This window comes from Arvicanthis niloticus, chromosome 1 (assembly GCF_011762505.2).
Source record: "Arvicanthis niloticus isolate mArvNil1 chromosome 1, mArvNil1.pat.X, whole genome shotgun sequence".
NCBI lineage: Eukaryota > Metazoa > Chordata > Mammalia > Rodentia > Muridae > Arvicanthis > Arvicanthis niloticus.
In genome coordinates this window covers 47,700,232-47,714,691 of record NC_047658.1, presented here as the reverse complement: position 1 = coordinate 47,714,691, position 14,460 = coordinate 47,700,232, and the positions used below count along the sequence as shown (strand labels likewise).

The 14,460-nt window shown below is 45.7% G+C and overlaps 1 protein-coding gene across 10 annotated transcripts in view; it reads right to left on the bottom strand.

The window, feature by feature from the left end:
• Positions 1 to 2,388: 2,388 nt before the first annotated feature.
• The window catches only part of Akap13 (A-kinase anchoring protein 13), a 290,953-nt gene continuing 278,881 nt past the window's right edge, over positions 2,389 to 14,460 (bottom strand). For 9 of the 10 annotated variants that reach the window (XM_034496611.2, XM_076935986.1, XM_076935994.1 and 6 more), the window contains 7 exons: positions 13,724 to 13,885; positions 12,941 to 13,011; positions 12,394 to 12,438; positions 10,527 to 10,577; positions 9,287 to 9,736; positions 7,644 to 7,971; positions 2,389 to 6,451 (listed from right to left, as the gene is read on the bottom strand). In XM_034496611.2, the coding sequence (XP_034352502.1) occupies positions 6,402 to 6,451; positions 7,644 to 7,971; positions 9,287 to 9,736; positions 10,527 to 10,577; positions 12,394 to 12,438; positions 12,941 to 13,011; positions 13,724 to 13,885 (1,157 nt within the window). In that variant the 3' untranslated portion in view covers positions 2,389 to 6,401. The remainder of the gene's footprint in view (positions 6,452 to 7,643; positions 7,972 to 9,286; positions 9,737 to 10,526; positions 10,578 to 12,393; positions 12,439 to 12,940; positions 13,012 to 13,723; positions 13,886 to 14,460) is intronic. The other variant, XM_034496621.2, reaches the window with a different exon arrangement.

Genomic DNA, 14,460 nt, shown 5'->3' with positions numbered 1-14,460 from the left:
ATTAGGCTGGTGGTGGTGCCACAAGCCTTTAATCCCAGCACTTGGGAGGCAGAGGCAGGCGGATTTCTGAGTTCGAGGCCAGCCTGGTCTACAGAGTGAGTTCCAGGACAGCCAGGGCTACACAGAGAAACCCTGTCTTGAAAAACCTAAAAAAAAAAAAAAAAAAAAAACATTTAGAAGCACTGAGGTTTCCATGTTAGTGTTTCATCTGCTACAAACCACTTGCAGGAGGGTGTTAGGTTTTACCCCGTCTGTCTGTCACACACACACACACACACACACACACACAAATGGCTGAGGTGTGTTCTGGCAGTCAGGTTCTCCTTAGCATCCCTCAGTTCCTGTTACAAGGCCTTCCGGGCTGGCATACCCCACTGTCTTAGTTAGGGTCTCCATTGCTGTGAAGAGACATTGTGACCAAGGCAACTCTAATAAAGGTGAACAGTTAATTGAGACTGGCTTACAGTTCCAGAGGAGCTATAGAAGCTGAGAGTTCTACATCTTGGTTGGCAGGCAGCAGCAGCAGACTATGTCACACTGAGAATAGCTTGGACATATATGAGACCTCAAGGCCTGCCCACACAGTGACACATTTCCTCCAAGCCACACCTACTCCAACAAGGCCACACCTCCTAATAGTACCCACTCCCTATGGGCCAAGCATTCAAGCACAGTCTATGGTGGTTATGCCTACTCAAACCATTACATCCACGTCCATCCCCAACTTCTCCAGTAACTGGGAAAGATCCACCCTAAATATGGCTGTGATTTTGCCAGAGGTCCTGGGTAGTTCTTAAAATGGATGATGGATTAACTTATGGTGCTTGAAATGTCTAAAAAACGACTGGGACTAATAGTTTACAAACATAATCCCAGCACCTTGGGAGGCTGAGGCAGGAGAATTTTCTTGAGTTTGAGGCTCAGCCTGGACTACATAGTGAGTTTCTGGCCAGTTTGAACAACTTAGCAATACCTTGTCTTAAAAATAACAGGGATCAATGAGGTGACTTAGTGGGTGAAGGGGCTTGTTGTGCAAGCCTGAAGCCCAGAGAGTTCATCTCTGGAACCCATCCATGTAAAGGTGGAAAAAGATAATTGACTCCATAAGGCTGTCCTCTGATATCCACATGCACTTCATGGCACAAGTCCTGCCCCCCTCCTCCTCCCTCCCTCATCATACACACACACTTGTCTTAGCAATGGTTTCTATTGCTATGATTAAAAAAAAAAAAAAAAAAAAAAAAAAAAAAAAAAAAAAAAAGAAGCTGGGCGGTGGTGGCCCACGCCTTTAATTTAACTTGGGAGGCAGAGGCAGGCGGATTTCTGAGTTCGAGGCCAGCCTGGTCTACAGAGTGAGTTCCAGGACAGCCAGGGCTACACAGAGAAACCCTGTCTCAAAAAAAAAAAAAAAAAGAAGAAGAAGAAGAAGAAAGCAAGTTGAGGAGGAAAGGGGTTTATTTGGCTTATGCTTCTATATTGTAGTGAGGAAAGGAACTCAAACAGAAACAGGTTAGGAACTACCACAGCTTGAGGTGGTCCAGGCCCCACTTCATTCAGAGCCTGGGCAGGGTGGGCAGTTCAGGATGGCTCAAAGGAGACAAAGAGAGAAATAAGGTCTAGTTCTCTGCTGGCTGTTTCAAGAGGCTCCCTGATCCCTGCTGGGTAGATGGTTTCCAGGAAGAAGTTGCAAAGAGAAGCCCAAGCTTCTAGAAGCTTTGTGGAGTAATTACCATATGAAAGCTGGTAGGGGAGCCTTAACTTGGATACCCTGGGAACCGGGATGGCAGAGGCGCTACGGGCAGTACTTGGCTCACATTCCTCTAAGCTGGGGCACTCATTGCTCCCAGGCCCTTCCCCGTCTGTACTTGCCACTTCTCAGGAGCACTCTTGAATGGCAGAACAGTTGGGACTGAGGTGAATTCCAGGCCCTAATGCTGGACCACTGGGATCTTATGTCCACAGCTTGTTATGTTCAGTTTGGTCGTTGCTGTCAAGGCAATCTTAAGACAAGGAACAGCAGCCTGCCTTTCTCATTTGCAAGTTCTTCCTCCCCCGGATATGTAGTCTTTGTGGTTTCCTAATGTCCCTTCCCCACTGTGGGTTTAGGCTTCTGTCTGGCTGTGTGAAGCAGTCATGCTGGCTTTCTAGACACAGCCTCCTGAAGGTCCTTCATAGAAAAGATACAACTGGCTACCCATGGAAGTTTGGTTTGGACTCTGACTTAGGGTAGATGGGTCAGTGACCCTGGGGGTTTGGGACAAACTCCTGGCTTTGCCTGATGTGGGAGGCCACTCCTCCGTACGCCCAGCTCCCAACAGCACAGAAACAGATAGCTTGCCATGGTGGGGAGGTGAATACTCTTTTACCACAAATACATCACGGCAGAGATCAAGATTTCAAAGGACATTTATTATTTTTGAAAGGTCAGAGGGGGACTTTACAAGAGTCAGAAGCCAGTAACTACAAAGGATGATAAATAAAACACAAAGCCAGTATGTTGTGGCAAATTTCCAGAAAACACACTGAAAATCTTTACAGTTCAAAACTGCTTCACTTTATACATAATTACAAATTACTATACAGCGCTTGGGTTTAACCCGATTTTTTATTTAATAGGGCTTAGTACAGAAATGTTCATACAGCATTTGGAGACAACTTAACAGAGGTATAGGTGTATCCTGCCCACCTTCTGTAGAGCCCAGGCCTCAGGAGGAAACCTGAGACAAACCAACTGGGTTAGGCCCATCCCAGCAGGTGGCAACCAAGGCAGGGCAGCTGAGTCTAGGAGGGTTCTAAGGCATAGGTTCTGTGCTTCCTGCAGAGGACCTCTGGGGTCTGTAGCAGTAGCACCTGCCTGGTTTCTCTGCAGGGCACACTTGCAGTAGTGGAGGCCACCCACTTTACACCTTAGTTGAGATGGAGAAGTAACTCAGGACCCGCCAATCGATCATTTGACAAATTAAATCTTGTGAATGCAGGAAATGGCCTCTGTCACCCCTCCCACCTTCTGGCAGCATTAGAATACTTTGCATTTCTCCACCTGGCCAGCAGGCAGCAGACTCCAAAGTCTAGTTAACTAGGAATGTTATGCTACATGAAAGAAAACAAGGAGCCTAACCCAAACGCACTGTGCCCTTGGTCTTTGCAGGGATGGGTAAATGGGGGGGAGTGTGTCACCAATTCACTTAAAGGCTCCCATGCACAGGTGTCCAGGCAAGGAAGCCCACACTCCAGGACTGTCTTCTGGATACAGGTCAAAGGCAACTTAAGTCCGATGAAATACCAAGAGCCTTGGCAAGAACAGTGGGCGAGGTCACAAGAGCCTCAGGGACAGAAGGAGACATTTCAAACTTGTATGGAGAGGACTCTGGGCAAGCTCTGGCCTATGGGCCAAGGTTGTGTCCTTTACTAGGACCGTGCATACAAATGTTACCCTGAAGGGTTCAACGCATCTGTGCATACTGCTGCTATGAGGGAGGCTGTGAAGAACCAGTGTGGGGGTGGGTAGGACTAGCAATGGGCAGCGCTAGTGGTATAGCCCTCAAAAGACTCAGTTCGTACCTTTTGAAAAAAATCAATCATGGTGAGATCTCTTCCCTGCAGGTGACTTCCATGAGAGTGGGGAGGTGGGGCATGCTGGCATGTCTTTATTTTAACTTTCTCCATCTTCTAAGAAAGGAGTTAACAGATTTGATTGTCTCAAAGATGAAGCCAGCTGATGAGAGGTTATTTAAAGTGCACATGTCACCCAGACGGGACGACAACTACTGAGATGATTGTAATTTTTCAGAGAAGATACACTCTTCTAGAAAGTTCACTAGATTCCACAAGGCTGGGGTCAATTTCCACCTGTCCCCCAAAGCAATGATTTCTTTAGTTTGATATAAAAATCATGATTTCTCAGTATGGGGAACAAGACAGGACACAATCCTGGTCCCTAGGAGACTACCCTTCTCATATTAGAGAAGCCACACAAGGCTGTTGACTCAGCCGCAGCAATCTTCAGGGTCCTAAGCAAGAGCACAAGCAGCAATTCTCCAAGCGTGACAGACTTCTGAGGGACCAGGCAGTGCAGGCAGGTCAAACAGTTCTTGGCAAATGGTTCTCTTCCTGAAGGAAGTTGGGCAGCTTAGGATACTTTTGATTTCAACTTCTCCCAATTGTCACTGACCATTTTTTGTTTTTGGGGAATGTTGGTTTTAAAAACAACCAAAGCAAGCCAAACATAAGACAGCTGGTTGGGTCAGAGGGCAGAGGGTGGGTGGGGTGGGGGTGGGGGTGGGGGAAGGAATGAAGCTTCCAGGGGTGGACAGTGGCTCACTGTGTGTCAGAGTGAACCTGGAGACAGTCACTGGCTTTCCTCTGCACAGGGAAGAGGGCAGGGCTTGGTCTGATTTTCTGTCAAGTCTAGTTGGGAGTCAGGCTCTTTCCCTCAAGCACTGTGGAAGTCCAGTCTCCCTGAGGGGGACGTTCAGAGGCAGGGACAAGGACAGCCAGCCAAACCCTGTGGATCGGAGGCATGGCAGGCTCTGCTGTGACAGCTGGAGAGGTCAAAGCTGGACTTGGAGAAGGAAGCAACTAACTTCTTGCTGTTAAGGTTGAGGGGAAGTACATCATAGTTTTAGTAGGGGAAAAACAAAACAAAACAAAACAAAAAAACAACCAAGGAAACAAAAACCCCCCAGACTTTAAAGAGCCAAACCAATCTTGTCAAAAAGAGGCAAGAGTAGCAAATGGGGCAACTTTAAAAGTCTCCAAAAAAAGAACAAACGTTCCTTATGAAAAAATGGGCCTGGGACAGAAGGGGACAGCTCCCATCTCAACCTCAGTCTTCCTCCGACCTTCATGCACTTGGACAGACACTTCATTTTCTGTACTGAAAAGATGGTTTAAACTGTTGGGCCAGTACTGGTTCACTTTCAAAATAAAATAAAACAAAACACAAACACAAAATAAATAAAACAAATTTAGGCTAAAAAATTTAAACCAGAACTCTTTCAAGTAAACTGAAAGATAAATATCTGTTCCTGCAAGACCAGCTTGCAGGTCATCAACAAGCACCAAGTTACAGGTTTGTTTTTGCACAACTGTTCAAAGCCCTGTGGTTCTGAGGGCAAAACCAGGAAATGAAGGCCATGCGTGAAGCACAGGCCTCAGGGCGCCCCTCATGGGAAGTATGTGAGCCTTAGAGGGGTACATTACCAACGAACTGTCCTGCACACACGAGCTGGTGAAGGCCTCAAGCATGCACAGATCAACGCATGGAGACAGAGGGTAAGAAGAGAGACAGGCAGCACTTGACAGCTTCAAGGGTAAGAGCGCAACCAAGCAAACTGCATCTGAAAACCGTATGTGAGGAGGATGTGTGACAGGGGCGTGCACACAGCCATGCTTAAGGGCCAGCTCCCCTCTCTGTATTGGCACAACCACCAGACAGACTGAACTCCTGCACAGGAACCTACTTTTCACCAGTAATCCCAGAAAAGCCTCAGGGTACATGCTAGTCCAGGGGTGGTGGCTGGGAGCATTAACAGGGTGTATGCTTTCCCATAAGGACCAGTAACAACTAGAAAGTGTCACACTGGGGACAGTGGTGAAGAGTCCTCTCTATTTCCTCTGTGCCCAGAGCATGTAGACAGGTATCTAGGACAGGCAGTATGTTTCCTCCTGATTTGAATATGAAGCGAGAGAGTTCAGCCTAGAGTGTGGAGATAGACAGCGCAGACCATGTGTTTTGGTACACATCAGGCCTCTTGTTGGTTTCACAAGCATTTGTTGTTCTTCCTAAATGAAATGAGTACATACAAAGAGGGGTGGTGTGTGCACAGGGGCCATTTCAAGGGACCCAATCTCAGAGGCCCACAGGGTGAAATACTGAATATCCACATGCCACCTGACCAGTCAGATGCTTGCTCTTGGGCTAAACATCCTGATGTTTGAGAAGACCTGTGTACTCCATGTGTACACAAAGATGGTCACTGTACACAAAGTCTGCACTATCTGCTCCTTGATTCTGGTTGTATTTCCCCAAAATGCAAGGCAGAGTTTCACAGACCTCATTTGGAAAAACCCTCTGAGCCTTTAGGGAATCATGACATGTCTCAAACTATTACCTACTTCTAGGGTCACTATTTTCAGTAATACCCTGAGTAAGGCCAGGCCCACCCAAGCCCTGGGCAGTCAGGGGTCACAGCTGAAGTGGAGTTTGAGTGTCTGTCCCCACCCCCCACCCAGGTGCTGCTCCTTCTTGTCCAGGACCTGGGGTAGCTCAGGAGGACTGGACGCTGAGGGGCAGTGGGCGTCCAGTGTAAGAGACTTGTGCACAAGGGCAGCAGGAGAGCCCTGGTGGCTCCACTGTCAGGTCAGTGTTGGAAGGCGGCTGCCCTGGCAGAGGAAATGGGTCAACAGAAGATCTCTTCACCCTCTGCTGGTACTTCCGAAGCAGGGCCATCTGCAACCGTGAAACCAAGAGTGAGAACATGGCCCTTTCTGATGTCACTTCCTATGTTTTTATGTTGTGACAGGCAGCTGGGGTTCTTGGCACATACCGATTCGAGATTAGAGTTTGCAAAGTGATTAACTTTCACACAGCACTACTGTTCATGTTTGTAACTTGGCCTAGGAAACAGAAATCTCCCACACAGAAGCGAGTGTTCAGTCTTATTGTGAAGGCCCAGCACAGGACCCAGGACAATGTGAAATACAAACAGGGAGGCGCTGTGAGCTCCGTTAGAGAAGCTCTCAGCGCCGGGCAGTGGTGGCGCACGCCTTTAATCCCAGCACTTGGGAGGCAGAGGCAGGCGGATTTCTGAGTTCGAGGCCAGCCTGGTCTACAGAGTGAGTTCCAGGACAGCCAGGGCTACACAGAGAAACCCTGTCTCGAAAAACCAAAAAAAAAGAAAAAAAAAAAAAAAAAAAAAGAAAAGAAAAGAGCAGCTCTCAGCAAAAGTCTCTAACTTCTCCAGGGAAAAGGAGCATATGATCTGCCAACACCTAATCTTGCTGCTGTTATTGGTTAATAGAGTAAGCCTAGCAAGGCAGAGAGGGCTGGAATGACTTCAGGTAGGTGAGTTTGTTCTCCAGCTGAGAGACTGCTTGAGAAATGCATGCAGAGGCTTATCCTGCATGTATGCATGTATGCACACCAGGTTCAGCCCGCAGTAGTCAGAAGAGGGCCTCAGATCCCCTGGAACTGGAGTTATAAGTGGATGTAAGCTGCTGTGTGGATGTGGGGAGCTGACCCTGACTGAGCTCTCTGTAAGGGCAGTGACTCTAACCTCAGGCATCTCTCCAGACCCTCATAGCACTTTTTTATGTGTTTCATGTGTCTCGATGTGCATGGATGCCAGAGGCTTACTGTTATTTTGGAGACAGGGTCTCTCGCTGACCATGGAGCTCACCAATGTGACTACACTAGCTGTGGGTGAGCTGAGGGGTCCTCTCGTCTCTGTCTCCCATTTCTGGAGACAGAATTTAGGTCCTCATGTTTGAATGGCAAGCAAGCACTTTACCAAATGGGTCATGTCTTCAGTCCCTGAACAAGTACTCTTGGCAAGTGGGCTTGGTGGGCAGCAGCCAGCTTGACTGTTGTACACCTGAACTGTGGGTTTTTTTCAGCCCTTCACCACCCACTGACAACTCACCACCAGGCTGAGCGCGGCTTCCTTTGCTCTTCTTTTTTTTCTCCTTCTTTTCCTTTGGCTTAGATAACCCAAAGAGTCGGGTGGAAGTGGAGGTGCTGGACGGAGCCTGGCTCTGCCCCTCTGGAATTTTTGTCTGGCTGGCTGAGCTCAGTATATGGAAAGGCCCCTTATCTTTCTGTGTCCGAGAGATGCTGTTCCTTTTAGGAGACACTGAGAGTTCTGAGTCCAGTGAGCCTGATTTGGTTACAGAAGGTGCAGACGGCGAGGACTCATCCGAATTGGGCAAGAAGGATGGGATCCGCATCACTCTGCCGTGTTTATTTGAAACCTGCACATGTTCAAGAGAAGGCATTTAAACCGGGAGCCACATTCTAAGGAACTGACTACAATCAGGACTTCAAGTAACTGCTATCTAAGAGCGCGTTAAACCGCTACCTCCAATACTGACACCATTCATACTTTTGGTGGGGCACCTTGGGAAAGAACTCCCACACCCTAAAGAAACAGCATGGCTGCTCATTTCAGGGCCCAGGGACTATGAACATGACCAGACTAGAGGGTCAGCAGAAGTGCATCATCCTGTCTGTGTTCTCTGTTGCCTGAGAACCACCCCTCCCTTGTCAAAGACCTGCTGATTTTACTAGGATTGAGTGGAACCATCCTTCTGCTGGTAAATGCAACAGAGCCACTTGTTGCTCCCAGCTAAGTGTTTGAGAGGCTCTTCTGAAAGCATACTTTCCCTGAGTCTGGGAGACATCACTTCAGTTTTCTTTCACAGTCCAAGGTCAATTAAAGGGCAGTTTTAAAAGACAGGGAAATGTGCACACTCCCAAGTTATCTATCTACTTCCAGGGTCCACATTCCAGGGCAATCAGAGTATCTCATTTACAGTAACGTCAGAGGCAGCATATTAAATAACAGAGAGCTTCCAGAACAAGCAGCAGCTACGTAGAAAAGAGAGCATGCAACAGCATCAAACCGAATCAGGCACTATACAGAGTGCAGGTGACTGGAGCTCCTTGCCCAAGATATCATCTGTGTACAAGAGAGGTGGCTACCTTCTATCACTTGCTGGATCCTTCCATCTGTCACTGACCCCTGCTGATTCTCCAAACAGGTTCTTTATCTTGTAGCAGAGCTAATCACTGCTGACTCCTGACAGCAGGCATGCAGGTCCTAAGGGCTCCTTTATCCTTGCTATGCTTCCTATTTGTAGCGACACATGCCTGACTTACACACACACACACACACACACACACACACACACACACACACACACACACAAACACACACACACACGGCAAGGCCACTCTCTCACACATGCTGAGGCTGCTTTGATGCAGGCTGGTGGCTGATAAAAGTGCTTGTTAGCATGAAGGACCATCAACTTCTCGACCATCAACTTCTCTGTGCTATACTCCCAACATATCTGGCACCCTCTTCAATCTCCTGAAGTGAGAGATTCCCTTCCTCCCCATGTTCAGGGTAAAGCAAAGCTTCTGTATAACATGAATCTCTCTTCTGCTCACTTTCATGTGGCTCTTAGGGAAGGGTGCCTATAATCACCCTCAGTCACTACCTGGTCTTCACAGTAGGAAGCCCTGTCTTCCCTGTCTGGTGGTCTGGCACAGGCTCTTGGTTACCTGGCAAAGGTCCTGATCCATCTGTCTCTGGCTGAGCCTCTCTGTGTCCCTCTTCAGTTGTTCCTGCTCTCTTTCCAGCTGTTTCTGGGCAGCCCGTAGCCTCTCTAGATCACACTGGTAAGTGCCCTTCTTCTGCTGGAGCTCTTCACGGTCCCTCTCCAGGTCCTGCTGCCTACGGCGGACTGTCTCTTCCCGCTCGGCCAGCTTGGCCTCTCGGTCTCGAAGCTCCTGCTCACGGGCCTCCCACTCACGCTCACGTCGGCGCTTTTCCTCCAGGTGCTGTGCCTGCTGCTTTTGCAGGTTAGCCAGGTCTTGCCGCTGCTTCTCCAGGCTCCGCTGCTTCTCCTGCTCAATGAGAGAGCTGGGACGGGATGCACTCCTTGTGAGTGCCTTCTCTGTCAGCACCAGCTTCTGGTCCTCAATGTAGCTGTCTTGTTGCAGCACAACACCCTGTCATGGCATAGGGAACAGTCATGAAACTCAGGTCCAGGAGAACAGCCAGCTGCAGGTGTCCCCCCTCCCGCACTCTAGGAGCACTGGGACAGAGTGACCCAACTCATGTTTTAAGGCTTTGCTCTTGTAATAATGTGCTCCAGGGCAACTTCAGCAGTTCTCAAATAGTGTCAAAGATATGGCAACTCAATGTTGCCAAGCCTAGTTACTCTCTTTAAGGTATAATATACATTTCAATTTATTTTGTATGTGCAAGCATGCACGTGCCAAAGGGAGCATGTGGAGGTCAGAGGACAACCTGTGGGAGTCACCTCTCTCCTTCTACCATGTGGGTCTTGAGGACTGAGCTGAGATTGTCAAGGCAGGTACCTGCTGAACCATCTCACTAGCCACCGGCATACATTTTCTGAAATTCTTGATGTTACTTTGGGGTGAGATCAGTGTGTGTGTTGTGTAGAAGGGAGAAGGTAGGAAGGAGACAGGTAAACTCTTCAAGAGGGGAAGGGAACAGAATGAGGACAGTCCCTGGGAAATATGGAAGAGTATGAGAGCCACCCTATACAAATACCAGAAAGGAATAAGGAAAGGTTTTCTAAGGTGAGACAGCCTCTGGGGAAGGAAGGCCTCACATGCTGTAATGTCTTCACTTCCTTAACTGGAAGCCCATCTTCTCTGGCTTATTTACCAACACACAACTTACAAACCCCAGAAATTGAGGTCAACAAACTCTCTGGGCTATGTTCTCCAAACAAGCGAGTGCCTACACAAAGATGGCACGCACACGTACCTGAAGCATGCTAAGGAGTTCGTGGAGGTGAACAATGCTCTGGACAACCTGCTAGCAAAGGAATAAACATTCATTTCAGTGTTTCTGAATGTCAGAATCTACCACATCACATTGCTATAACATCTTTAGAATATAAAAGACATTACATTTTAATGAAATCTTGGAAAACTGAAAGAACTTGAGAGAGTAACTGAGTGCAAGCAGCCAAGATTAAAGATATGCATGTGTGCCTGCATGTATTCACCTATTAAAAGGCACTACCCAAATCTTCCACTTTATCAAATGATTGACATAAAAATATTAACTTCTCTAAGAAAACCAACACTTAGCAACCTTGGCTCATACATAAACTGAACCAAAATATAATACATTCCATTTAAATTACAAGTATAAGGGTTGGAGAGATGGCTCTGGGTAAGAGCACTGGCTCTTCTTCCAGAGGACCTGGATTCCATTCCAATTACCCACATGGCAGCTCACAACTTAACTCCAGTTCCAAGGGATACACTGCCCTCTTCAGGCCTCTGTAGGCACTACATGCAAGTAGTTCACAAACTTACATGTAGGCAAAGCATCCACATACATACAGTAAACTAATAAAAAGGTGGGCTGGAGAGATGGCTCAGAGGTCCTGAGTTCAATTCCCAGTAACACATGGTGGCTCACAACCATCTGTAATGCGACCTGATGCCCTCTTCTGGTGTATCTGAAGATAGCTATAGTGTACTCACATACATAAAACAAACCAATAATAATAATAATAATAATAATAATAATAATAATAATAAATACCGTACAAAATTATAAAAAAGGGAAAAATAAAAGAGCTAGAAGAAAATAAAAGAAAAAATAAGAAATATGATAGAAACACAAATTATCTATAAAAGAAATACAAATAGTTCAGAAACATGATAGAAACAAATTATCAATTTATAAAAGAAATACAAATAGCCAATTACATAAAACATTAAAAAGTATTCAGGGGCTAGAAGCATAGCTCAATGGTTGAGGCTCTGGCTTCAATCCACATTGCACATATATACACATGCACAAATCAAGAAATGTTATTTGAAATTATCAAACCAACAAAATGCCAGTCTAAGGATGGTAGTCCTCAATGCTGGACAGAGAAATGAGGATAGAGATGCCTGGCTGTGTACACTACCCCCTTTCATGCAGTAATAAGGCATCGTGAGGAGAACTGAAGAGCTGTGTAACAAACGCAATGTAAAGAAGAGTAGAGAAGGGATTAACCACCAGGAAGATTCAACTCTAGGAGCCTTTGACACAAGTAATTAAATGTGCCTGTTCCTCAGCAGGTATGGTGCATTGAGAGACCTCTGGGAGGTCACACACATGGCCATGTGATGGCCGAGAAGCACAGAAGCAGTTACTACTCTTCAGTGATAGACAAAGTTAGACAAAAGCAAAAGGCATCATAAGAAAGTCTTTTTCTTTCAGCGGTGGCACACCTTTAATCCCAGTACTTAGGAGGCAGAGGAGGGCAGATCTATGAGGTCAGCCTGGTCTACATAGTGAATTCCACAACAACTAGAGCTACATAATGACATTCTGTCTCAATAAAACCAAACCAACTCAACCAATCAAAAAACCAACCAACCAACCAACCACCACCATCACCACCACCTCCACAATCACCACCCAAAGTACAATAGGAGAGTGACTCAGAGAGTTCTTCACTCACAGTATATAATACTCTGGCAAAACATTAGGACAGTGGCTTAAGCCAAGAGAATGGACAACTATATTCTCAGTTATATATTTTATAGTCACAAGATAGTTGTAACAGGAAAACAAAAATATTCTTAAACCAATAAATATTCTAAATAGCTCACAGAATCCTTACCTCACTGTTTCTTTTAAGCATAAATACCAGGTTAGCATTTCCACCCTATAAAATAACAATAAAAATGCATTTTAAAAAATGAAAATTTTGATGTAAAAACTATACACAATGTAACTTTGAAAAGTCACATTGTACTTCTGGCTTTCTTTCTTTTCTACCATGGCATCCCCATGGAGGGTGCAAAGAAAAGTTGAATTAGTTTTTACTAAAAAAGCCATTGGAATAGGATTGAGAGGGGTAGGGGTCACTGACCAGGCCATTTAATGAACTGGTCTTGCCAAGGCAGAGTGGAATTGGGTCTTTAAAAAGGACAGGTGGCCCAAAGAGTCAATAATATGGGCCTATCAACTATATGGTTTGCTCTAAGAATGTGCTTTCCCTAGAAAACAGAATTTCATTACAATTGGCAAGCCCAGTATCTGAGGCAGATCAAGGGAAAATATTTCAAAAGGCAATGAACTGAAAAGAGGTGCCTACAGGTTCACGGCCCTGTGTTTCTCTAGAAAAATCATACCCTTTTTTTTTTTTTTTTTTTTTTAAATCATACCTTTTTCAGGCCACTATCCGACTCTGTTCTCCTAAGATCTTGGCCGTCATCACCGTCTTCTTTCTCACCTCCTAAACAATAACAACAACAACAAACCAAACAGATATGTTTAAAGTTGTAGGAGAGGTAAGTCAAAAAAAAAAAAACAATATAGTTTAGGCGTATTTACAGTTCCGAATCCTATTAATATTGAAAATAAAAAAAGACCAGGAAGCCACTCAGCGGCACTAGGCCATTATTCACAGCTTCACTAATGGAGAAGCAAGAAAATTAAATCCAAAACAAAGCAGCAAGCACAGCTTAGCAACCTTATTTGATGCTTGGAGCCACAAGAGTCGGAATGTAAAGATTTTTGAACACATGTAATAATAAAACATGCGGAAGATGGGACTTTGGTCCAGACACAAAGTTACTGACTTACTCATACCAACTTTCATATACAGAGCCCAGAGATGGCAGTATACAGTATTTTGAGCATGCTGTGTCCTTTTTGCAACTTTTCAAGTGGGGAGTGGAGTTCCCAACTGTGACATGTCAGCAAGTTTTGAACTATGAAGCAATTTGGACTTCAACTTTTCAGATTAGACATGCTCAAGGCCTCTGGCTAGAGTTAGCTTAGCTGAGGGACAACAACAAGAAGCTTATGGTCCCAGATGAACACGATTCTGACAGGCATTCGTGTTTAAAACTCTCATGAAGATAGTTATTGATAAAGGGACAGACGAGATGGAGCTGCCAGAATCCAGGTCACTGTGAACTGCAAAGGAATAATGGATGGTTTACCTTTGGAAGCATTCATCTGATGACAGTCAAATCCTCCAAAGGTCTCTGCTCTCCGGGGCAAAGAAATGGGCCCAGACATGACTTCCTGCTCAACAGGGCTGTTGATAGACTGTCCAAGTGTGCCACCAAGGCTTCCACTCACCAAACCCTGAAGGATTTCCACTGGAAAAAGCAAACAAAACACTCAACTGGGTATCTATCTTTCTACCATTAAGAGGAAACGATATTATGGCGACATGTGAGAATATATATATATATGCCTGGATCAGAAAATCCCAAAGTATGGGATACCATGCATTTTTAGATGGGCTCTACTGAAAACAGAGGGACAAATTTCTACCTTGGGCTGGAAACATCTGTAAGGGAACAGGAAGACAGAGTAATTTACTGGGAGGAGTATGGTTTCTGGAGTGGTTTCCAGGTAGTTGAAAGGACTGGAAAAGTAAGCCAGTTTGAGAACAGCAAGTAAAACTAGCTGGTTTTGCTCCTTTGAGAGCAGGTAGACTCCAGTGGCAGAATACCCTTAAGTGTTGGGATCTTTCAGTGCAACTTTTAACTGTTAACTTGAGATCTTCCCTCGGGCAGGGCCTGTGGAGAAGACACTGATGCTAGAGAACAGCAGAACAGGAACAGGGGTAGATGAGAAAGGAGGTCCAGAGGAAGTCAGAGGCATGAAGCCTACAAGCATCAAATTTTAAATAAGGTATTAAAAACAATAAAAATATAATAGAAAAATA